The sequence below is a fragment of the Salvelinus alpinus genome, chromosome 2, assembly GCF_045679555.1.
Source record: "Salvelinus alpinus chromosome 2, SLU_Salpinus.1, whole genome shotgun sequence".
Lineage (NCBI taxonomy): Eukaryota > Metazoa > Chordata > Actinopteri > Salmoniformes > Salmonidae > Salvelinus > Salvelinus alpinus.
The window spans coordinates 7,333,764-7,359,522 of record NC_092087.1 but is presented as its reverse complement, the minus strand read 5'-3'; the positions used below and the strand labels follow the sequence as shown (position 1 = coordinate 7,359,522).

General features: G+C 48.7%; 1 protein-coding gene across 3 annotated transcripts in view; it reads left to right on the top strand.

The window, feature by feature from the left end:
- The first annotated feature begins 3,887 nt into the window (after positions 1–3,887).
- LOC139553250 (DDB1- and CUL4-associated factor 1-like) overlaps positions 3,888–25,759 on the top strand; it is a 46,840-nt gene continuing 24,968 nt past the window's right edge. The window contains exons 1-9 of one of the 3 annotated variants that reach the window (XM_071365399.1): positions 3,888–3,920; positions 4,924–5,047; positions 5,261–5,411; positions 5,891–6,004; positions 10,536–10,673; positions 10,752–11,249; positions 11,447–11,644; positions 12,117–12,218; positions 14,159–14,317. In XM_071365399.1, the coding sequence (XP_071221500.1) occupies positions 4,935–5,047; positions 5,261–5,411; positions 5,891–6,004; positions 10,536–10,673; positions 10,752–11,249; positions 11,447–11,644; positions 12,117–12,218; positions 14,159–14,317 (1,473 nt within the window). In that variant the 5' untranslated portion in view covers positions 3,888–3,920; positions 4,924–4,934. Of the gene's footprint in view, positions 4,056–4,168; positions 4,767–4,923; positions 5,048–5,260; positions 5,412–5,890; positions 6,005–10,535; positions 10,674–10,751; positions 11,250–11,446; positions 11,645–12,116; positions 12,219–14,158; positions 14,318–25,759 lie in introns of those variants that run through there. The other 2 variants (XM_071365392.1, XM_071365384.1) reach the window with 2 other exon arrangements.

The window sequence follows — 25,759 nt, the reverse complement described above, 5'->3', positions numbered from 1 at the left end:
CCTTTGTGTAAAGTATCTCTGTCCTCATAGATGTTCAATGTGTATAACAATTGGTTGAGGTGCAAAGCGCTTGTATATCCCATTGTTTAGCTGGAATGTTCTTATCCTGTATATTTAACATGTAAATTCAACACATGAATCTAGCCTCATTCTATAGTGTTTGGTTAGAGTTAGGCCTCATCCCAAATGACACTATGTTCCCTATATAGTGTACAAATTGTGACCAGAATCTCATATTACTGTATTAAATCCTGTTTAACTACAGTCTATATACACTGCTCAAAAAAATAAAGGGAACACTTAAACAACACAATGTAACTCCAAGTCAATCACACTTCTGTGAAATCAAACTGTCCACTTAGGAAGCAACACTGATTGACAATAAATGTCACATGCTGTTGTGCAAATGGAATAGACAAAAGGTGGAAATTATAGGCAATTAGCAAGACACCCCCAAAAAAGGAGTGATTCTGCAGGTGGTGACCACAGACCACTTCTCAGTTCCTATGCTTCCTGGCTGATGTTTTGGTCACTTTTGAATGCTGGCGGTGCTCTCACTCTAGTGGTAGCATGAGACGGAGTCTACAACCCACACAAGTGGCTCAGGTAGTGCAGCTCATCCAGGATGGCACATCAATGCGAACTGTGGCAAGAAGGTTTGCTGTGTCTGTCAGCGTAGTGTCCAGAGCATGGAGGCGCTACCAGGAGACAGGCCAGTACATCAGGAGACGTGGAGGAGGCCGTAGGAGGGCAACAACCCAGCAGCAGGACCGCTACCTCCGCCTTTGTGCAAGGAGGAGCACTACCAGAGCCCTGCAAAATGACCTCCAGCAGGCCACAAATGTGCATGTGTCTGCTCAAACGGTCAGAAACAGACTCCATGAGGGTGGTATGAGGGCCCGACATCAACAGGTGGGGGTTGTGCTTACAGCCCAACACCGTGCAGGACGTTTGGCATTTGCCAGAGAACACCAATATTGGCTTTGGCGCCCTGTGCTCTTCACAGATGAGAGCAGGTTCACACTGAGCACATGTGACAGACGTGACAGAGTCTGGAGACGCCGTGGAGAACGTTCTGCTGCCTGCACCATCCTCCAGCATGACCGGTTTGGCGGTGGGTGAGTCATGGTGTGGGGTGGCATTTCTTTGTGGGGCCGCACAGCCCTCCATGTGCTCGCCAGAGGTAGCCTGACTGCCATTAGGTACCGAGATGAGATCCTCAGAGCCCTTGTGAGACCATATGCTGACACATGCACATTTGTGGCCTGCTGGAGGTCATTTTGCAGGGCTCTGGTAGTGCTCCTCCTTGCACAAAGGCGGAGGTAGCGGTCCTGCTGCTGGGTTGTTGCCCTCCTACGGCCTCCTCCACGTCTCCTGATGTACTGGCCTGTCTCCTGGTAGCGCCTCCATGCTCTGGACACTACGCTGACAGACACAGCAAACCTTCTTGCCACAGTTCGCATTGATGTGCCATCCTGGATGAGCTGCACTACCTGAGCCACTTGTGTGGGTTGTAGACTCCGTCTCATGCTACCACTAGAGTGAGAGCACCGCCAGCATTCAAAAGTGACCAAAACATCAGCCAGGAAGCATAGGAACTGAGAAGTGGTCTGTGGTCACCACCTGCAGAATCACTCCTTTTTTGGGGGTGTCTTGCTAATTGCCTATAATTTCCACCTTTTGTCTATTCCATTTGCACAACAGCATGTGACATTTATTGTCAATCAGTGTTGCTTCCTAAGTGGACAGTTTGATTTCACAGAAGTGTGATTGACTTGGAGTTACATTGTGTTGTTTAAGTGTTCCCTTTATTTTTTTGAGCAGTGTATATACATGTATAATTTTTTATGTTGGATGTATCATTTGTCCAGCTCTTTATTTAAAAAAAAAAAGTAATTATTTGTCACATTTGACTGTGTAAAACCTTGCAGTGCTACTTTTCTTCTCTGAGAGTGAGGCGGATATATCTCGTTATGCAACCAAAATGTGATGGTTTGTCTCTCTGAAACCATCTAGTCATAGTTTTTTATATACAGACAGATAAACCTGAAGGAAACATACAAAAATGGATCTAATTCCAAAAGATGTAGGGCTTTGAAGCTTGAAGCGTTACAGATTCCTAGATGTCAAGGTCATTTCCGATTGAGCCGACATATACATTGTTTACTGTGAATGCATTCTCCTGCCTTTACATTTCAATTACGCTAAAGCTGAACTTCCCGCAGTGCAGATTGAATAGAGCCCTAAAGGCTAACATTTCTAGATGGCATGGCATCCTGTATCAATTAGGCCGCTGGTTGAATAGTCAGTCTGTCAGACAGACCTCAGACAGAGCTGTGGACAGTGTGGGGGGTTTTTTTGACTGGGAAAATCAAAGGTTCTCAGCATCTGGAGAGAATGAACACACACACGCGTACGTACACACTGAGGCAGGTTTTCCTCTAACTTCTGACCTGGGCTTTTCTCCTTTCAGATTTATTTAGACACTGAATGGCTTTCTAAGAGGTGTTAAGTGTTCCTGAATGTTTCAGTCTTGACTTAAAATCTGTTTGAAAATCAAAGATATGGTTTGAATATTTCTGTCCATCCATGACTCCCCAACCAATTTACTGAGCTTGAGGAATTTTGACCCCCCCCCCCCCAAAAAAAAGACTGTCCAGATGAATCCTGGTGAAATCTTTGATCCCCTTATTGATGTCACTTGTTAAATTCACTTCAGTCAGTGTCAATTAAGGGGAAGAGACAAGTTAAATAAGGATTATTAAGCCTTGAGACAATTGAAGGGGGGGGGGGGGGTGCAACTCAATATTAGGAATGTGTTCTTAATGTTTTGTACACTCGGTGTATTTTGCCCAAAGAGTTGTGAAAAGTTGGTAGAATCGTATTCACAATGATTCACAGCTGTAATGGCTGCCAACGGTGCTTCCACCAGGTATTAACTCGGGTGTGAAGACGTGCAATTAAGAAATCTTTGTTTTCTATTTTTTTTAAATTAATTTAGAAAATGGTCTATAATTTGATAAGCCCTGGTAATCAGCACAGATCTCATAATTCAACAGTAGTGTTACCGACTGGGTATCACACCCTAGTGCAAACGACTGAACATTGAAAAAAACGCATTTCCAACGTCTTGTGCTCACTGAATGGACACGGTTCCACCGTGTAACTTGCTGTTTATCGTATAGTTATCACCATCTACTGTTGGTTTTTGTACACTACACAAGTAACTTATAGTACTGTCATCATTTAAGCAAGGTTGCAGTTTATTTATCATATTTATGTGTACGTTATCTTTATTTATGAGTCAAAGGTGTATATTAAAAAGCAGTTTGGGACCTTTTTCAGTGAGACACCCTTCCAGTAGCTACTAGTGTGTTGCTTCTCTACACATCACGAAAGGGAATGGTTTGGCGATTCATTAACATAGAATGTAGTATCCTAATTTCATGTCATAACGCCTTTCTTTATGGAGGTAAGACTGCTATGTTTATAAGGAACGATTCATTTCAGAATTTGGACACATTACCTTTCTCTTCATGAGATAGGTCCACACATTGTTGAACTAACTAAATAATTGCAAGTATGACTATAATTTAAAAGCCACCCAATTCACATACAAACAATTGATTAGCTAAGTAAATAAACTCGATAATATATTCCCGAATGAACATCCCGCAGACTGACACTGTTCCATGTCATGATGACTAACCATTTACACAATATGTGTATATTTTTTTAATCACACGATTGTAGTGATTGTTTTTCTTAATTTTTAAAAAATCTATAAATATCTTGCTGATTAAAAAAAAAGTATAAATACAAAGTTAGAACTATAATAAGGAGATAGAATGGAGCGGAATAAAACGTCGATGACGTCATCAAAAGTCGACATCTGTCTGTGACGTTTCCAGCGTGCTACCGTGAGTGAAGTTTGCCAAATAAACATGTGAAACTTTCGCTTATATTAATAGATCGTTTTTTCCCCCTTCATACCACCCTATTCGTCAAATTCACAACAATACGCTTGAGCTACAGTTGTCTTCTGCAACAAAAAGGTAGGCAATCCGGATGTTTAAAAGCAGTGAACTTGAGTGATCCTGCCGTGACACGACTCCTTGTTTTTCGGTATGCGCGACTCGTGCATGCTCGGTAACGTTTGCTGGCTTGTGTTGGGGACACAGTGTTAAACAATCCAGTGATCTGAAAGTGTGCTAACTGGCTAGCTATATACGCGGCACCTAGTATGAGTTAGGAAGAAGTCAAAAGCAGCCTAGCTTGCTACGCTAATTTACTAAACAGTTGGCTAGGAACGTTAATTACGCCAAGTTGTTTCCACACAAACAATGCCACTGTAGCTAACGTCAGTTAGCTAGCCACCTGTTGGATTACTTTTTGCTAGCTAGAGCTACCACATTGACCCACTTATCTTGTTTCTCCTCCACTTAACTACTCGTAGTTAGACATCTAACGTTAACTACTTAGCTAGCTAGTTACTCAGTACTCCTTCCGTCGACTGACTAGTTAGGTTACGTCACGTCGTTTGTCCAAGTAGCTAATTAGCCAGCCTAAAGTGACGTAACTAGTAAGCTAGATAAAACTACGTTGATCAGTTCAGTCCTCGACATCGAGTAGCTAACGAGTTACTTTAGGAACTTGCCAGCGAACGTTAGCTACTGTTTTCACTCTTAACGTTAATCTAGACATTTGCAGAGAGTGAAATGGCAGGATGACATCAAGATCTAATATCAGAGTCTGGGTAAACAGGGGTAAACACACGTCGAGTTGTCTCTCATGTACCATCGCAGAACTGAATCATCCTGTATTGTACATTTTCTCTCTCTCTCTCTCTCTCTCTCTCTCTCTCTCTCTCTCTCTCTCTCTCTCTCTCTCACACTCTGTGCCCTCCTTCTCTCCCTCTCTCAGGTAAAGAAACCATGGCCTCCCCTGCTGTGCTGGTGGACGCCAAGGCAGAGCTGACCTCTCTGCTGGACCAATGGGAGACGGAGCAGCAAGGAACCACTGACGACCTGGTCTCCATCCTCACCAAGTCAGTAACACCAACTAGCTAATAATGGAGAAGACTAGTGAGAGACTTCAGTGGATTTACTGGCGATGTCTTTTTGTATAGGCCTGTTGCTGTTGCGCTGTTTAGGTCCATCCGTTGCTGCTGCATTGCGATCATGTAGACATTTACAAAAGTCATCTTCTATTCTTCATATGACAGACAGTTGATAATTCCTGTTTTCTCTGTGTGTGTTAGGATCTCTGAGCTGGTAGAGCGCGAGACAGAGGAGTATCACAAAGCTGATCCTGACCCGTTTGATGACCGACATCCAGGACGAGCAGATCCAGAATGCATGTTGGGACATTTACTGAAAATCCTCTTCAAGAATGACGACTTCACAAATGCGGTACGAATCGAGGCTACTGTCAATACAAATTGACCTACACTTCTTCTATGACGTTAATTAGACTGCTGAGGTCTGTGATTCTGTGTTAACCCTGTGTCTGACCTCCAGCTGTTCAATAACTATGTGATGACCAGTAGAGAGCTGTGTGTTAACCCTGTGTCTGACCTCTAGTTGCTGAATAGCTATGTGATGACCAGTAGAGAGCTGTGTGTGTTAACCCTGTTTGACCTCTGACCTCTCCCTCTAGTTGCTGAATAGCTATGTGATGACCAGTAGAGAGCTGTGTGTGTTAACCCTGTGTCTGACCTCTGACCTCTCCCTCTAGTTGCTGAATAGCTATGTGATGACTAGTAGAGAGCTGTGTGTGTTAACCCTGTGTCTGACCTCTGACCTCTCCCTCTAGTTGCTGAATAGCTATGTGATGACCAGTAGAGAGCTGTGTGTGTTAACCCTGTCTGACTTCTGACCTCTCCCTCTAGTTGCTGAATAGCTATGTGATGACCAGTAGAGAGCTGTCCATGAACACGGCAGCGTGTCGTCTGCTACAGAACATAATGCCGGGTCTGGAGACAGCTGTGGTGTTCCAGGAGAAGGTACTGTACTGTCATTCAGACAGCTGTGGTGTTACAGGAGGAGGTACTGTCATTCAGACAGCTGTGGTGTTCCAGGAGGAGGTACTGTACTGTCATTCTGACAGCTGTGGTGTTCCAGGAGAAGGTACTGTACTGTCATTCAGACAGCTGTGGTGTTACAGGAGAAGGTACTGTACTGTCATTCAGACAGCTGTGGTGTTACAGGAGGAGGTACTGTCATTCAGACAGCTGTGGTGTTCCAGGAGGAGGTACTGTACTGTCATTCTGACAGCTGTGGTGTTCCAGGAGAAGGTACTGTACTGTCATTGACAGCTGTGGTGTTCCAGGAGAAGGTACTGTACTGTCATTCAGACAGCTGTGGTGTTCCAGGAGAAGGTACTGTACTGTCATTCAGACAGCTGTGGTGTTACAGGAGGAGGTACTGTACTGTCATTGACAGCTGGGGTGTTACAGGAGAAGGTACTGTCATTCAGACAGCTGTGGTGTTACAGGAGGAGGTACTGTCATTCAGACAGCTGGGGTGTTACAGGAGGAGGTACTGTCATTCAGACAGCTGTGGTGTTACAGGAAGAGGTACTGTACTGTCATTGACAGCTGGGGTGTTACAGGAGGAGGTACTGTCATTCAGACAGCTGGGGTGTTACAGGAGAAGGTACTGTCATTCAGACAGCTGGGGTGTTACAGGAGGAGGTACTGTCATTCTGACAGCTGTGGTGTTACAGGAGGAGGTACTGTACTGTCATTCTGACAGCTGTGGTGTTACAGGAGGAGGTACTGTACTGTCATTCTGACAGCTGTGGTGTTACAGGAGGAGGTACTGTACTGTCATTCTGACAGCTGTGGTGTTACAGGAGGAGGTACTGTACTGTCATTCTGACAGCTGTGGTGTTCCAGGAGAAGGTACTGTACTGTCATTGACAGCTGTGGTGTTCCAGGAGAAGGTACTGTACTGTCATTGACAGCTGTGGTGTTCCAGGAGAAGGTACTGTACTGTCATTCAGACAGCTGTGGTGTTCCAGGAGGAGGTACTGTACTGTCATTGACAGCTGTGGTGTTACAGGAGGAGGTACTGTACTGTCATTCAGACAGCTGTGGTGTTACAGGAGATGGTACTGTACTGTCATTCTGGCAGCTGTGGTGTTACAGGAGATGGTTCTGTCATTCTGACAGCTGTGGTGTTACAGGAGGAGGTACTGTACTGTCATTCAGACAGCTGTGGTGTTACAGGAGGAGGTACTGTACTGTCATTCAGACAGCTGTGGTGTTACAGGAGGAGGTACTGTACTGTCATTCAGACAGCTGTGGTGTTACAGGAGGAGGGACTGTCATTCTGACAGCTGTGGTGTTACAGGAGAAGGTACTGTACTGTCATTCAGACAGCTGTGGTGTTACAGAAGGAGGGACTGTACTGTCATTCTGACAGCTGTGGTGTTACAGGAGGAGGTACTGTCATTCTGACAGCTGTGGTGTTACAGGAGAAGGTACTGTCATTCAGAGAGCTGTGGTGTTACAGGAGGAGGTACTGTCATTCAGACAGCTGTGGTGTTACAGGAGGTACTGTACTGTCATTCTGACAGCTGTGGTGTTACAGGAGGAGGTACTGTACTGTCATTCAGACAGCTGTGGTGTTACATGAGAAGGTACTGTCATTCTGACAGCTGTGGTGTTACAGGACAAGGTACTGTCATTCAGACAGCTGTGGTGTTACAGGAGGAGGTACTGTCATTCAGACAGCTGTGGTGTTACAGAAGGAGGTATTGTACTGTCATTCTGACAGCTGTGGTGTTACAGGAGGAGGTACTGTACTGTCATTCTGACAGCTGTGGTGTTACAGGAGGAGGTACTGTCATTCAGACAGCTGTGGTGTTACAGGAGGAGGTACTGTCATTCAGACAGATGTGGTGTTACAGGAGGAGGGACTGTCATTCTGACAGCTGTGGTGTTACAGGAGGAGGTACTGTACTGTCATTCAGACAGCTGTGGTGTTACATGAGAAGGTACTGTCATTCTGACAGCTGTGGTGTTACAGGAGGAGGTACTGTACTGTCATTCTGACAGCTGTGGTGTTACAGGAGGAGGTACTGTACTGTCATTCTGACAGCTGTGGTGTTACATGAGAAGGTACTGTACTGTCATTCAGACAGCTGTGGTGTTACAGGAGGAGGTACTGTACTGTCATTCTGACAGCTGTGGTGTTACAGGAGGAGGTACTGTACTGTCATTCTGACAGCTGTGGTGTTACAGGAGGAGGTACTGTACTGTCATTCTGACAGCTGTGGTGTTACATGAGAAGGTACTGTACTGTCATTCAGACAGCTGTGGTGTTACAGGAGGAGGTACAATACTGTCATTCAGACAGCTGTGGTGTTACAGGAGGAGGTACAGTACTGTCATTCAGACAGCTGTGGTGTTACAGGAGAAGGTACTGTACTGTCATTCTGACAGCTGTGGTGTTACAGGAGGAGGTACTGTACTGTCATTCTGACAGCTGTGGTGTTACATGAGAAGGTACTGTACTGTCATTCTGACAGCTGTGGTGTTACAGGAGGAGGTACTGTCATTCAGACAGCTGTGGTGTTACAGGAGGAGGTACTGTACTGTCATTCAGACAGCTGAGGTGTTACAGGAGGAGGTACTGTACTGTCATTCAGACAGCTGTGGTGTTACAGGAGAAGGTACTGTACTGTCATTCAGACAGCTGTGGTGTTACAGGAGGAGGTACTGTACTGTCATTCTGACAGCTGTGGTGTTACAGGAGGAGGTACTGTACTGTCATTCAGACAGCTGTGGTGTTACAGGAGGAGGTACTGTACTGTCATTCAGACAGCTGTGGTGTTACAGGAGGAGGTACCGTCATTCAGACAGCTGTGGTGTTACAGGAGGAGGTACTGTACTGTCATTCTGACAGCTGTGGTGTTACAGGAGGAGGTACTGTACTGTCATTCTGACAGCTGTGGTGTTACAGGAGGAGGTACTGTCATTCAGACAGCTGTGGTGTTACAGGAGGAGGTACTGTACTGTCATTCAGACAGCTGTGGTGTTACAGGAGGAGGTACTGTACTGTCATTCAGACAGCTGTGGTGTTACAGGAGAAGGTACTGTACTGTCATTCAGACAGCTGTGGTGTTACAGGAGGAGGTACTGTACTGTCATTCAGACAGCTGTGGTGTTACAGGAGGAGGTACTGTACTGTCATTCAGACAGCTTTGGTGTTACAGGAGGAGGTACTGTACTGTCATTCTGACAGCTGTGGTGTTACAGGAGGAGGTACTGTACTGTCATTCTGACAGCTGTGGTGTTACAGGAGGAGGTACTGTCATTCAGACAGCTGTGGTGTTACAGGAGGAGGTACTGTACTGTCATTCAGACAGCTGTGGTGTTACAGGAGGAGGTAATGTACTGTCATTCTGACAGCTGTGGTGTTACAGGAGAAGGTACTGTACTGTCATTCAGACAGCTGTGGTGTTACAGGAGGAGGTACTGTACTGTCATTTAGACAGCTGGGGTGTTACAGGAGGAGGTACTGTACTGTCATTCAGACAGCTGTGGTGTTACAGGAGGAGGTACTGTACTGTCATTCAGACAGCTGTGGTGTTACAGGAGGAGGTACTGTACTGTCATTCTGACAGCTGTGGTGTTACAGGAAGAGGTACTGTACTGTCATTCTGACAGCTGTGGTGTTACAGGAGAAGGTACTGTCATTCAGACAGCTGTGGTGTTACAGGAGGAGGGACTGTCATTCAGACAGCTGTGGTGTTACAGGAGGAGGTACTGTACTGTCATTCTGACAGCTGTGGTGTTACAGGAGAAGGTACTGTCATTCAGACAGCTGTGGTGTTACAGGAGGAGGGACTGTCATTCTGACAGCTGTGGTGTTACAGGAGGAGGTACTGTACTGTCATTCTGACAGCTGGGGTGTTACAGGAGAAGGTACTGTACTGTCATTCAGACAGCTGTGGTGTTACAGGAGGAGGGACTGTCATTCAGACAGCTGTGGTGTTACAGGAGGAGGTACTGTACTGTCATTCAGACAGCTGGGGTGTTACAGGAGGAGGTACTGTACTGTCATTCAGACAGCTGTGGTGTTACAGGAGGAGGTACTGTACTGTCATTCTGACAGCTGGGGTGTTACAGGAGAAGGTACTGTACTGTCATTCAGACAGCTGTGGTGTTACAGGAGGAGGGACTGTCATTCAGACAGCTGTGGTGTTACAGGAGAAGGTACTGTACTGTCATTCAGACGGCTGTGGTCTTCCTGGAGAAGGTACTGTCATTGTCATTCTCCTACGATTGGTCAGGCAGGATACATCCTTGCCTAGCTCCAATGTCCCCCCCCCCCCCCCCCCAGTCATAAAATGATTTAATCTAGAAGGAACGCTGCTGTCATTTGTACCTAAACATCATAGTTAGAAATGTAATTGGATCCATTACAGAAACCAGTCATTTGCCCGACACGGACACAGTCCCCTTGTGAATGTTGTAAAGCCCTGTTTTGACGTGTGTGTGTGTGTGTGTGTGTGTGTGGAAACAGGAGGGTCTGGTTGAGAAGCTGTTTAAATGGGCCCAGGAGGCAGAGCTGCCTCTGTGTATCTATGCTACAGGACTACTGGCTAGAGCGATGGAGAACCAGGAGATAGCTACCAACTACCGGGATGACAACTCTAAACTGGTTCGTGTACACAGGCACACATTGTTGTTGTTGATGTTGTTCATAGACGATGCTTCAATGTGATCCTTGGTGTCTCAGGTGCCGCTGATGCTGATGCGGCTACGTGAGCTGCAGGATAAAGAATCAAAGAGTCGTCAGGATTTAAAACACCCCGGTCCTAAGAAGACGTCTCAGTCCCTCCAGTCTGTAGCAGAGGAACCTAAAGACGGAGACGCCAATGAGGAAGAGGGCAGTACATCTCAGAATACAGCAACAGATAACATGGAGGAAGAGGAGGAGGAGGAAGAGGAGAAGAAGAAAAAGGAGAGCGGAAGAGAGACAACATGTAGTAGTAGTTGTAGCAGGCCTGCGTGGTCCAGGCCCAAGCCGCCGTTCCACTTAGGTAAGGCCCAGAAGACCAGCAGCTGTGTATCGGTGAAGCCCATTCCAGACCCCCTGTACCAGCCAGGTCCCTGCCCGGCACCAGGCCCCGAGACCAGCCTGGGAGAGCCTGAAACCAGAGGGCAGGAGTCTGGAGGAGGCCTGGGGAGGAAGAGAACAGCCACAGCCAGGGAGAATGGAAGAAAAGCTAAACAGGTGAGATCCACCAGGCTGTTTTCTGAAATAACATACTTTTCCCCTGCAGTGCAATCTTTTTTTGACCAGGGCTTTTTCAGACTCGCACCCTTTTTGTTGTACCGGTTCGTGTGTATTGTTTTCATATACAGCTGCAAATCAAATGAAAGGGCTGTTTTTTGAGGGGATACGTAACCTCTTTGTGTGAATCCACACAGAAAGTCCACTTCACCACCTCTTCCATGGATCCAGAGAGAGGATTGTCCTGCACTACCGGTAGTGACCAGTCTAACAGTAGCTGGTCAGAGATGAGCTCCTGGGTGATTGGGGGTAACTACCGGCTGTATCCCCTCACCCCTGCTATAGAGCAACGTCTCATCCTCCAGTACCTCACACCCCTAGGAGACTACCAGGAGGTAGTGACTGGACCCCTGTCTCACACACACACACACACACACACACACACTTACACACACACTTACACACACACTTACACACACACTTACACACACACTTACACACACACTTACACACACACTTACACACACACACTTACACACACACACACACACACACACACACACACACACACACACACACACACACAGATATTAAGGATCCCATCACCACTTAACATTGGTCCCACTTCCCATAATATGTCCCTGATATGCATTTATTTACATTGTAGGTACATGAGCAAGTACAGTGTTGGTCATACACAAAGTACTTCATAAATTATATACTTTTTTTTTTTAGCCATTCTACATACTCATGTTTTGTCAGTCACTTAACTGGTCGATATAAGCTTTGAATAAATGTTTTATTTTTATGTGCTTTGAGGACTTTAACCAACTGTTCTGTTCTCACCGTCTCTCTCTCCCTCTGGAGCTGCTAGCTGTTTTCATGCAGATGGACACCAGAGAGCTTCTTATGCACTACATTGACCTGAAACACACCCACGATGTCCAGCTCACCTTCGACTCACTCCTGGTAATCATCATCATCATCACTGATCTCTTTATTTAGCATTAGTGCCACTCCCAGAGCTTCACATCTTACGGTTTTATTTCCTATGACTACATTGTTATTCCCTATTAGATGAATTGGATAAGGGTTGTTTTTTAGCCAGCGAGTCATTACCTGTAGAGGATAAGGGTTGTTTTGTAGCCAGCTAGTCATTACCTGTAGAGGATAAGGGTTGTTTTGTAGCCAGCTAGTCATTACCTGTAGAGGATAAGGGTTGTTTTGTAGCCAGCTAGTCATTACCTGTAGAGAATAAGGGTTGTTTTGTAGCCAGCTAGTCATTACCTGTAGAGAATAAGGGTTGTTTTGTAGCCAGCTAGTCATTACCTGAAGAGGATAAGGGTTGTTTTTTAGCCAGCTAGTCATTACCTGTAGAGAATAAGGGTTGTTTTTTAGCCAGCTAGTCATTACCTGTAGAGCATAAGGGTTGTTTTTTAGCCAGCTAGTCATTACCTGTAGAGAATAAGGGTTGTTTTTTAGCCAGCTAGTCATTACCTGTAGAGAATAAGGGTTGTTTTTTAGCCAGCGAGTCATTACCTGTAGAGAATAAGGGTTGTTTTTTAGCCAGCGAGTCATTACCTGTAGAGAATAAGGGTTGTTTTTTAGCCAGCGAGTCATTACCTGTAGAGAATAAGGGTTGTTTTTTAGCCAGCGAGTCATTACCTGTAGAGAATAAGGGTTGTTTTTTAGCCAGCGAGTCATTACCTGTAGAGAATAAGGGTTGTTTTTTAGCCAGCGAGTCATTACCTGTAGAGAATAAGGGTTGTTTTTTAGCCAGCTAGTCATTACCTGCGGAGAATAAAGGAAACTGACTGAAAGCTCAAGGCGACAGATGGTGCAGAGAAACTCCTCTGGAAACAGAGAAGGGTTAGGAGACTCACAGCATGAGCATCTCTATAGCCTGACAGGAGCAGATCAGCTGTGTCTGTGTCTGTGATAAGACCAGGCCGGCTTCTGCTCACATAGAGATAGGGTCTGTGTGTTGTTGTAACGGATGTCGTTTGCGCCCTCTCTCTTCTCTCTCTGCTCTCTCTGCTCTCTCTGCCCTCTCTGCCCTCTCTTCTCTCTCTGCCCTCTCTTCTCTCTCTGCTCTCTCTGCTCTCTCTGCCCTCTCTGCTCTCTCTGCCCTCTCTTCTCTCTCTGCTCTCTCTGCCCTCTCTTCTCTCTCTGCTCTCTCTGCCCTCTCTTCTCTCTCTGCCCTCTCTTCTCTCTCTTCTCTCTTTTCCCTCTCTTCCCTCTCTGCTCTCTCTGCCCTCTCTTCTCTCTCTTCTCTCTTTTCCCTCTCTTCCCTCTCTGCTCTCTCTTCCCTCTCTGCTCTCTCTTCCCTCTCTGCTCTCTCTTCCCTCTCTTCTCTCTCTTCTCTCTCTTCCCTCTCTTCCCTCTCTGCTCTCTCTTCCCTCTCTGCTCTCTCTTCCCTCTGCTCTCTCTTCCCTCTCTGCTCTCTCTGCCCTCTCTCTCTGTTCTTTCTGCTCCCTCTGCTCTCTCTGCCCTCTCTCTCTCTGCCCTCTCTCTCTCTGCCCTCTCTCTCTCTGCCCTCTCTCTCTCTGCCCTCTCTCTCTCTGCCCTCTCTCTCTCTGCCCTCTCTCTCTCTGCCCTCTCTCTCTCTGCCCTCTCTCTCTCTGCTCTCTCTGCCCTCTCTCTCTCTCTCTCTCTGCCCTCTCTGTTCTCTCTCTGCTCTCTCTCTCTCTGCTCTCTCTCTCTCTGCTCTCTCTCTCTGCTCTCTCTCTCTGCTCTCTCTCTCTCTCTCTGCTCTCTCTGCCCTCTCTGCCCTCTCTGCCCTCTCTGCTCTCTCTGCTCTCTCTGCTCTCTCTGCCCTCTCTCTCTGCCCTCTCTGCTCTCTCTCTCTCTGCTCTCTCTCTGCTCTCTCTCTCTGCCCTCTCTGCCCTCTCTGCTCTCTCTCTCTCCAGTACCTTGCCTCCCTGCTCCTGCACAAGAAGTTTGCTGCTGACTTCATAGCTCACGGAGGAGTGCAGAAGCTGCTGGATATCCCCAGACCCTCCATGGCTGCTACTGGGGTGTCACTGTGTCTCTACTACCTAGCTTACAACCAGGACGCCATGGAGAGGGTAGGAGTCCATATACAGTGGCTTGCCAAAGTATCCACCCCCCCTTGGCATTTTTCCTATTTCGTTGCCTTACAACCTGGAATTAAAATATATTTTGGGGGGGATTTGTATCATTTGATTTACACAACATGCCTACCACTTTGAAGATGCAAAATTATTATAATTATAACATAATTATAATAGAGCCACCTTTTGCAGCAATTACAGCTGCAAGTCTCTTAGGGTATGTCTCTATAAGCTTGGCACATTTAGCCAGTGGGATTTTTGCCCATTCTTCAAGGCAAAACTGCTCCAGCTCCTTCAAGTTGGATGGGTTCCGCTGGTGTACAGCAATCTTTAAGTCATACCACAGATTCTCAATGGGATTGAAGTCTGGGCTTTGACTAGGCCATTCCAAGACATTTAAATGTTTCGCCTTAAATCACTTAAGTGTTGCTTTAGCAGTATTTTTAGGGTCATTGTCCTGCTGGAAGGTGAACCTCCATCCCAGTCTCACATCTCTGGAAGACTGAAACAGGTTTCCCTCAAGAATTTCCCAGTATTTAGCGCCATCCATCATTCCTTCAATTCTGACCAGTTTCCCAGTCCCTGCCTGATGGAAAAACATCCCCCACAGCATGATGCTACCACCACCATGCTTCACTGTGGGGATGGTGTTCTCGGGGTGATGGGAGGTGTTCTCGGGGTAATGAGAGGTGTTGGGTTTGCGCCAGACATAGTGTTTTCCTTGATGGCCAAAAAGCTACATTTTGTCTCATCTGACCAGAGTACCACCTTCTATATGTTTGGGGAGTCTCCCACATGCCTTTTGGCGAACACCAAACGTGTTTGCTTATTTTTTTCTTTAAGCAATGGCTTCTTTCTGGCCACTCTTCCGTAAAGCCCAGCTCTGTGGCGTGTACGGCTTAAAGTGGTCCTATGGACAGATACTCCAATCTCCACTGTGGAGCTTTGCAGCTCCTTCAGGGTTATCTTTGGTCTCTTTGTTGCCTCTCTGATTAATGCCCTCCTTGCCTGGTCCGTGAGTTTTGGTGGGCGGCCCTCTCTTGGCAGGTTTGTTGTGGTGCCATATTCTTTCCATTTTTTAACAATGGATTTAATGGTGCTCTGTGGGATGTTTAAAGTTTCTGATATTTTTTTATAACCCAACCCTGATCTGTACTTCTCCACAACTTTGTCCCTGACCTGTTTGGAGAGCTCCTTGGTCTTCATAGTGCTGCTTGCTTGGTGGTGCCCGTTGCTTAGTGGTGTTACAGACTCTGGGGCCTTTCAGAACAGGTGTATATATACTGAGATCATGTGACAGATCATGTGACACTTAGATTGCACACAGGTGGACTTTATTTAACTAATTATGGGACTTTTGAAGGTAATTAGTTGCACCAGATCTTATGTAGGGGCTGTATAGCAACGGGGGTGAATACATATGCATGGCCACTTTTCCATAAAATATATATATATATTTTTTGAAACATGTAATTTTTTTTATTTTCACTCCACCAATTTGGACTATTTTGTGTCGGTCCATTAGATGAAATCCAAATAAAACTCAATTTAAATGACAGGTTGTAATGCAACAACATAGGAAAAACATCAAGGGGGATGAATACTTTTGCAAGGCATTGTTTACACACACACTTACCCCACACAGTAGCAAATCCACATTACACTACCAAAATGAAACCTCATTGGATGTCATTTTGTTTGCTGTCACGTGACATATAACTGTGTAGGTGTGTCTGTTACCTGACTGTCTGTCCCTCCTACAGGTGTGTTTGTTACCTGACTGTCTGTCCCTCCTACGGTTGTGTCTGTTACCTGACTGTCTGTCCCTCCTACGGGTGTGTCTGTTACATGACTGTCTCTCTCCTACGGGTGTGTCTGTTACCTGACTGTCTGTCCCTCCTACGGGTGTGTCTGTTACCTGACTGTCTGTCCCTCCTACAGGTGTGTCTGTTACCTGACTGTCTGTCCCTCCTACGGGTGTGTCTGTTACCTGACTGTATCTCTCTCCTACGGGTGTGTCTGTTACCTGACTGTCTCTCCCTCCTACAGATGTGTCTGTTACCTGACTGTCTCTCTCTCCTACAGGTGTGTCTGTTACCTGACTGTCTGTCGCTCCTACAGGTGTGTCGGTTACCTGACTGTCTGTCCCTCCTACAGGTGTGTCTGTTACCTGACTGTCTCTCTCTCCTACAGGTGTGTCTGTTACCTGACTGTCTCTCCCTCCTACAGGTGTGTCTGTTGCCTGACTGTCTCTCTCTCCTACAGGTGTGTCTGTTACCTGTCTCTCCCTCCTACAGGTGTGTCTGTTACCTGACTGTCTGTCCCTCCTACAGGTGTGTCTGTTACCCGACTGTCTCTCCCTCCTACAGGTGTGTCTGTTACCTGACTCTCTCCCTCCTACAGGTGTGTCTGTTACCTGACTGTCTCTCTCTCCTACAGGTGTGTCTGTTACCTGACTGTCTCTCCCTCCTACAGGTGTGTCTGTTATCTGACTGTCTCTCCCTCCTACAGGTGTGTTTGTTACCTGACTGTCTCTCTCTCCTACAGGTGTGTCTGTTACCTGACTGTCTGTCCCTCCTACAGGTGTGTCTGTTACCCGACTGTCTTTCCCTCCTACAGGTGTGTCTGTTACCCGACTGTCTCTCCCTCCTACAGGTGTGTCTGTTACCCGACTGTCTCTCCCTCCTACAGGTGTGTCTGTTACCTGACTGTCTCTCTCTCCTACAGGTGTGTCTGTTACCCGACTGTCTCTCCCTCCTACAGGTGTGTCTGTTACCTGACTGTCTCTCTCTCCTACAGGTGTGTCTGTTTCCTGACTGTCTCTCCCTCCTACAGGTGTGTCTGTTACCTGACTGTCTGTCCCTCCTACAGGTGTGTCTGTTACCTGACTGTCTGTCCCTCCTACAGGTGTGTCTGTTACCTGACTGTCTGTCCCTCCTACAGGTGTGTCTGTTACCTGACTGTCTGTCCCTCCTACAGGTGTGTCTGTTACCTGACTGTCTGTCCCTCCTACAGGTGTGTCTGTTACCTGACTGTCTCTCTCTCCTACAGGTGTGTCTGTTATCTGACTGTCTCTCCCTCCTACAGGTGTGTTTGTTACCTGACTGTCTCTCTCTCCTACAGGTGTGTCTGTTACCTGACTGTCTGTCCCTCCTACAGGTGTGTCTGTTACCTGACTGTCTGTCCCTCCTACAGGTGTGTCTGTTACCTGACTGTCTTTCCCTCCTACAGGTGTGTCTGTTACCTGACTGTCTCTCCCTCCTACAGGTGTGTCTGTTACCTGACTGTCTGTCCCTCCTACGGGTGTGTCTGTTACCTGACTGTCTGTCCCTCCTACAGGTGTGTCTGTTACCTGACTGTCTGTCCCTCCTACAGGTGTGTCTGTTACCTGACTGTCCCTCCTACAGGTGTGTCTGTTACCTGACTGTCTGTCCCTCCTACAGGTGTGTCTGTTACCTGACTGTCTGTCCCTCCTACAGGTGTGTCTGTTACCTGACTGTCCCTCCTACGGGTGTGTCTGTTACCTGACTGTCTGTCCCTCCTACAGGTGTGTCTGTTACCTGACTGTCTGTCCCTCCTACAGGTGTGTCTGTTACCTGACTGTCCCTCCTACGGGTGTGTCTGTTACCTGACTGTCTGTCCCTCCTACAGGTGTGTCTGTTACCTGACTGTCCCTCCTACGGGTGTGTCTGTTACCTGACTGTCTGTCCCTCCTACGGGTGTGTCTGTTACCTGACTGTCTCTCTCTCCTACAGGTGTGTATGTTACCTGACTGTCTCTCCCTCCTACAGGTGTGTCTGTTACCTGACTGTCTGTCCCTCCTACAGGTGTGTCTGTTACCTGACTGTCTGTCCCTCCTACAGGTGTGTCTGTTACCTGTCTGTCCCTCCTACGGGTGTGTCTGTTACCTGACTGTCTGTCCCTCCTACAGGTGTGTCTGTTACCTGACTGTCTCTCTCTCCTACAGGTGTGTCTGTTACCTGACTGTCTGTCCCTCCTACGGGTGTGTCTGTTACATGACTGTCTGTCCCTCCTACGGGTGTGTCTGTTACCTGACTGTCTGTCCCTCCTACAGGTGTGTCTGTTACCTGACTGTCCCTCCTACAGGTGTGTCTGTTACCTGACTGTCTGTCCCTCCTACAGGTGTGTCTGTTACCTGACTGTCCCTCCTACGGGTGTGTCTGTTACCTGACTGTCTGTCCCTCCTACAGGTGTGTCTGTTACCTGACTGTCCCTCCTGCAGGTGTGTCTGTTACCTGACTGTCTGTCCCTCCTACAGGTGTGTCTGTTACCTGACTGTCCCTCCTACGGGTGTGTCTGTTACCTGACTGTCTGTCCCTCCTACAGGTGTGTCTGTTACCTGACTGTCCCTCCTACGGGTGTGTCTGTTACCTGACTGTCTGTCCCTCCTACGGGTGTGTCTGTTACCTGACTGTCTCTCTCTCCTACAGGTGTGTATGTTACCTGACTGTCTCTCCCTCCTACAGGTGTGTCTGTTACCTGACTGTCTGTCCCTCCTACAGGTGTGTCTGTTACCTGACTGTCTGTCCCTCCTACAGGTGTGTCTGTTACCTGTCTGTCCCTCCTACGGGTGTGTCTGTTACCTGACTGTCTGTCCCTCCTACGGGTGTGTCTGTTACCTGACTGTCTGTCCCTCCTACAGGTGTGTCTGTTACCTGACTGTCCCTCCTACAGGTGTGTCTGTTACCTGACTGTCTGTCCCTCCTACAGGTGTGTCTGTTACCTGACTGTCTGTCCCTCCTACAGGTGTGTCTGTTACCTGACTGTCTGTCCCTCCTACAGGTGTGTCTGTTACCTGACTGTCTGTCCCTCCTACAGGTGTGTCTGTTACCTGACTGTCTGTCCCTCCTACGGGTGTGTCTGTTACCTGACTGTCTGTCCCTCCTACGGGTGTGTCTGTTACCTGACTGTCTGTCCCTCCTACGGGTGTGTCTGTTACCTGACTGTCTGTCCCTCCTACAGGTGTGTCTGTTACCTGACTGTCCCTCCTACAGGTGTGTCTGTTACCTGACTGTCCCTCCTACGGGTGTGTCTGTTACCTGACTGTCTGTCCCTCCTACAGGTGTGTCTGTTACCTGACTGTCCCTCCTGCAGGTGTGTCTGTTACCTGACTGTCTGTCCCTCCTGCAGGTGTGTCTGTTACCTGACTGTCCCTCCTACGGGTGTGTCTGTTACCTGACTGTCTGTCCCTCCTACAGGTGTGTCTGTTACCTGACTGTCCCTCCTACGGGTGTGTCTGTTACCTGACTGTCTGTCCCTCCTACGGGTGTGTCTGTTACCTGACTGTCTCTCTCTCCTACAGGTGTGTATGTTACCTGACTGTCTCCCTCCTACAGGTGTGTCTGTTACCTGACTGTCTGTCCCTCCTACAGGTGTGTCTGTTACCTGACTGTCTGTCCCTCCTACAGGTGTGTCTGTTACCTGTCTGTCCCTCCTACGGGTGTGTCTGTTACCTGACTGTCTGTCCCTCCTACGGGTGTGTCTGTTACCTGACTGTCTGTCCCTCCTACAGGTGTGTCTGTTACCTGACTGTCCCTCCTACAGGTGTGTCTGTTACCTGACTGTCTGTCCCTCCTACAGGTGTGTCTGTTACCTGACTGTCTGTCCCTCCTACAGGTGTGTCTGTTACCTGACTGTCTGTCCCTCCTACAGGTGTGTCTGTTACCTGACTGTCTGTCCCTCCTACAGGTGTGTCTGTTACCTGACTGTCTGTCCCTCCTACAGGTGTGTCTGTTACCTGACTGTCCCTCCTACAGGTGTGTCTGTTACCTGACTGTCCCTCCTACAGGTGTGTCTGTTACCTGACTGTCTGTCCCTCCTACAGGTGTGTCTGTTACCTGACTGTCTGTCCCTCCTACAGGTGTGTCTGTTACCTGACTGTCTGTCCCTCCTACAGGTGTGTCTGTTACCTGACTGTCTGTCCCTCCTACAGGTGTGTCTGTTACCCGACTGTCTCTCCCTCCTACAGGTGTGTCTGTTACCTGACTCTCTCCCTCCTACAGGTGTGTCTGTTACCTGACTGTCTCTCTCTCCTACAGGTGTGTCTGTTACCTGACTGTCTCTCCCTCCTACAGGTGTGTCTGTTATCTGACTGTCTCTCCCTCCTACAGGTGTGTTTGTTACCTGACTGTCTCTCTCTCCTACAGGTGTGTCTGTTCCCTGACTGTCTGTCCCTCCTACAGGTGTGTCTGTTACCCGACTGTCTTTCCCTCCTACAGGTGTGTCTGTTACCCGACTGTCTCTCCCTCCTACAGGTGTGTCTGTTACCCGACTGTCTCTCCCTCCTACAGGTGTGTCTGTTACCTGACTGTCTCTCTCTCCTACAGGTGTGTCTGTTACCCGACTGTCTCTCCCTCCTACAGGTGTGTCTGTTACCTGACTGTCTCTCTCTCCTACATGTGTGTCTGTTTCCTGACTGTCTCTCCCTCCTACAGGTGTGTCTGTTACCTGACTGTCTGTCCCTCCTACAGGTGTGTCTGTTACCTGACTGTCTGTCCCTCCTACAGGTGTGTCTGTTACCTGACTGTCTGTCCCTCCTACAGGTGTGTCTGTTACCTGACTGTCTGTCCCTCCTACAGGTGTGTCTGTTACCTGACTGTCTGTCCCTCCTACAGGTGTGTCTGTTACCTGACTGTCTCTCTCTCCTACAGGTGTGTCTGTTATCTGACTGTCTCTCCCTCCTACAGGTGTGTCTGTTACCTGACTGTCTCTCTCTCCTACAGGTGTGTCTGTTACCTGACTGTCTGTCCCTCCTACAGGTGTGTCTGTTACCTGACTGTCTGTCCCTCCTACAGGTGTGTCTGTTACCTGACTGTCTTTCCCTCCTACAGGTGTGTCTGTTACCTGACTGTCTCTCCCTCCTACAGGTGTGTCTGTTACCTGACTGTCTGTCCCTCCTACGGGTGTGTCTGTTACCTGACTGTCTGTCCCTCCTACAGGTGTGTCTGTTACCTGACTGTCTGTCCCTCCTACAGGTGTGTCTGTTACCTGACTGTCCCTCCTACAGGTGTGTCTGTTACCTGACTGTCTGTCCCTCCTACAGGTGTGTCTGTTACCTGACTGTCTGTCCCTCCTACAGGTGTGTCTGTTACCTGACTGTCCCTCCTACGGGTGTGTCTGTTACCTGACTGTCTGTCCCTCCTACAGGTGTGTCTGTTACCTGACTGTCTGTCCCTCCTACAGGTGTGTCTGTTACCTGACTGTCCCTCCTACGGGTGTGTCTGTTACCTGACTGTCTGTCCCTCCTACAGGTGTGTCTGTTACCTGACTGTCCCTCCTACGGGTGTGTCTGTTACCTGACTGTCTGTCCCTCCTACGGGTGTGTCTGTTACCTGACTGTCTCTCTCTCCTACAGGTGTGTATGTTACCTGACTGTCTCTCCTGCAGGTGTGTCTGTTACCTGACTGTCTGTCCCTCCTACAGGTGTGTCTGTTACCTGACTGTCCCTCCTACGGGTGTGTCTGTTACCTGACTGTCTGTCCCTCCTACAGGTGTGTCTGTTACCTGACTGTCCCTCCTACGGGTGTGTCTGTTACCTGACTGTCTGTCCCTCCTACGGGTGTGTCTGTTACCTGACTGTCTCTCTCTCCTACAGGTGTGTATGTTACCTGACTGTCTCTCCCTCCTACAGGTGTGTCTGTTACCTGACTGTCTGTCCCTCCTACAGGTGTGTCTGTTACCTGACTGTCTGTCCCTCCTACAGGTGTGTCTGTTACCTGTCTGTCCCTCCTACGGGTGTGTCTGTTACCTGACTGTCTGTCCCTCCTACGGGTGTGTCTGTTACCTGACTGTCTGTCCCTCCTACAGGTGTGTCTGTTACCTGACTGTCCCTCCTACAGGTGTGTCTGTTACCTGACTGTCTGTCCCTCCTACAGGTGTGTCTGTTACCTGACTGTCTGTCCCTCCTACAGGTGTGTCTGTTACCTGACTGTCTGTCCCTCCTACAGGTGTGTCTGTTACCTGACTGTCTGTCCCTCCTACAGGTGTGTCTGTTACCTGACTGTCTGTCCCTCCTACGGGTGTGTCTGTTACCTGACTGTCTGTCCCTCCTACGGGTGTGTCTGTTACCTGACTGTCTGTCCCTCCTACAGGTGTGTCTGTTACCTGACTGTCTGTCCCTCCTACAGGTGTGTCTGTTACCTGTCTGTCCCTCCTACGGGTGTGTCTGTTACCTGACTGTCTGTCCCTCCTACGGGTGTGTCTGTTACCTGACTGTCCCTCCTACGGGTGTGTCTGTTACCTGACTGTCTGTCCCTCCTACAGGTGTGTCTGTTACCTGACTGTCTGTCCCTCCTACAGGTGTGTCTGTTACCTGACTGTCCCTCCTGCAGGTGTGTCTGTTACCTGACTGTCTGTCCCTCCTACGGGTGTGTCTGTTACCTGACTGTCCCTCCTACGGGTGTGTCTGTTACCTGACTGTCTGTCCCTCCTACGGGTGTGTCTGTTACCTGACTGTCTCTCTCTCCTACAGGTGTGTATGTTACCTGACTGTCTCCCTCCTACAGGTGTGTCTGTTACCTGACTGTCTGTCCCTCCTACAGGTGTGTCTGTTACCTGACTGTCTGTCCCTCCTACAGGTGTGTCTGTTACCTGTCTGTCCCTCCTACGGGTGTGTCTGTTACCTGACTGTCTGTCCCTCCTACGGGTGTGTCTGTTACCTGACTGTCTGTCCCTCCTACAGGTGTGTCTGTTACCTGACTGTCCCTCCTACAGGTGTGTCTGTTACCTGACTGTCTGTCCCTCCTACAGGTGTGTCTGTTACCTGACTGTCTGTCCCTCCTACAGGTGTGTCTGTTACCTGACTGTCTGTCCCTCCTACAGGTGTGTCTGTTACCTGACTGTCTGTCCCTCCTACAGGTGTGTCTGTTACCTGACTGTCCCTCCTACAGGTGTGTCTGTTACCTGACTGTCCCTCCTACAGGTGTGTCTGTTACCTGACTGTCTGTCCCTCCTACAGGTGTGTCTGTTACCTGACTGTCTGTCCCTCCTACAGGTGTGTCTGTTACCTGACTGTCTGTCCCTCCTACAGGTGTGTCTGTTACCTGACTGTCTGTCCCTCCTACAGGTGTGTCTGTTACCCGACTGTCTCTCCCTCCTACAGGTGTGTCTGTTACCTGACTCTCTCCCTCCTACAGGTGTGTCTGTTACCTGACTGTCTCTCTCTCCTACAGGTGTGTCTGTTACCTGACTGTCTCTCCCTCCTACAGGTGTGTCTGTTATCTGACTGTCTCTCCCTCCTACAGGTGTGTTTGTTACCTGACTGTCTCTCTCTCCTACAGGTGTGTCTGTTACCTGACTGTCTGTCCCTCCTACAGGTGTGTCTGTTACCCGACTGTCTTTCCCTCCTACAGGTGTGTCTGTTACCCGACTGTCTCTCCCTCCTACAGGTGTGTCTGTTACCCGACTGTCTCTCCCTCCTACAGGTGTGTCTGTTACCTGACTGTCTCTCCCTCCTACAGGTGTGTCTGTTACCTGACTGTCTCTCTCTCCTACAGGTGTGTCTGTTTCCTGACTGTCTCTCCCTCCTACAGGTGTGTCTGTTACCTGACTGTCTGTCCCTCCTACAGGTGTGTCTGTTACCTGACTGTCTGTCCCTCCTACAGGTGTGTCTGTTACCTGACTGTCTGTCCCTCCTACAGGTGTGTCTGTTACCTGACTGTCTGTCCCTCCTACAGGTGTGTCTGTTACCTGACTGTCTGTCCCTCCTACAGGTGTGTCTGTTACCTGACTGTCTCTCTCTCCTACAGGTGTGTCTGTTATCTGACTGTCTCTCCCTCCTACAGGTGTGTTTGTTACCTGACTGTCTCTCTCTCCTACAGGTGTGTCTGTTACCTGACTGTCTGTCCCTCCTACAGGTGTGTCTGTTACCTGACTGTCTGTCCCTCCTACAGGTGTGTCTGTTACCTGACTGTCTTTCCCTCCTACAGGTGTGTCTGTTACCTGACTGTCTCTCCCTCCTACAGGTGTGTCTGTTACCTGACTGTCTGTCCCTCCTACGGGTGTGTCTGTTACCTGACTGTCTGTCCCTCCTACAGGTGTGTCTGTTACCTGACTGTCTGTCCCTCCTACAGGTGTGTCTGTTACCTGACTGTCCCTCCTACAGGTGTGTCTGTTACCTGACTGTCTGTCCCTCCTACAGGTGTGTCTGTTACCTGACTGTCCCTCCTACGGGTGTGTCTGTTACCTGACTGTCTGTCCCTCCTACAGGTGTGTCTGTTACCTGACTGTCTGTCCCTCCTGCAGGTGTGTCTGTTACCTGACTGTCTGTCCCTCCTACAGGTGTGTCTGTTACCTGACTGTCCCTCCTACGGGTGTGTCTGTTACCTGACTGTCTGTCCCTCCTACAGGTGTGTCTGTTACCTGACTGTCCCTCCTACGGGTGTGTCTGTTACCTGACTGTCTGTCCCTCCTACGGGTGTGTCTGTTACCTGACTGTCTCTCTCTCCTACGGGTGTGTATGTTACCTGACTGTCTCTCCCTCCTACAGGTGTGTCTGTTACCTGACTGTCTGTCCCTCCTACAGGTGTGTCTGTTACCTGACTGTCTGTCCCTCCTACAGGTGTGTCTGTTACCTGTCTGTCCCTCCTACGGGTGTGTCTGTTACCTGACTGTCTGTCCCTCCTACAGGTGTGTCTGTTACCTGACTGTCTCTCTCTCCTACAGGTGTGTCTGTTACCTGACTGTCTGTCCCTCCTACGGGTGTGTCTGTTACATGACTGTCTGTCCCTCCTACGGGTGTGTCTGTTACCTGACTGTCTGTCCCTCCTACAGGTGTGTCTGTTACCTGACTGTCCCTCCTACAGGTGTGTCTGTTACCTGACTGTCTGTCCCTCCTACAGGTGTGTCTGTTACCTGACTGTCCCTCCTACGGGTGTGTCTGTTACCTGACTGTCTGTCCCTCCTACAGGTGTGTCTGTTACCTGACTGTCCCTCCTGCAGGTGTGTCTGTTACCTGACTGTCTGTCCCTCCTACAGGTGTGTCTGTTACCTGACTGTCCCTCCTACGGGTGTGTCTGTTACCTGACTGTCTGTCCCTCCTACAGGTGTGTCTGTTACCTGACTGTCCCTCCTACGGGTGTGTCTGTTACCTGACTGTCTGTCCCTCCTACGGGTGTGTCTGTTACCTGACTGTCTCTCTCTCCTACAGGTGTGTATGTTACCTGACTGTCTCTCTCTCCTACAGGTGTGTCTGTTACCTGACTGTCTCTCCCTCCTACAGGTGTGTCTGTTACCTGACTGTCTGTCCCTCCTACAGGTGTGTCTGTTACCTGACTGTCTGTCCCTCCTACAGGTGTGTCTGTTACCTGTCTGTCCCTCCTACGGGTGTGTCTGTTACCTGACTGTCTGTCCCTCCTACGGGTGTGTCTGTTACCTGACTGTCCCTCCTACAGGTGTGTCTGTTACCTGACTGTCTGT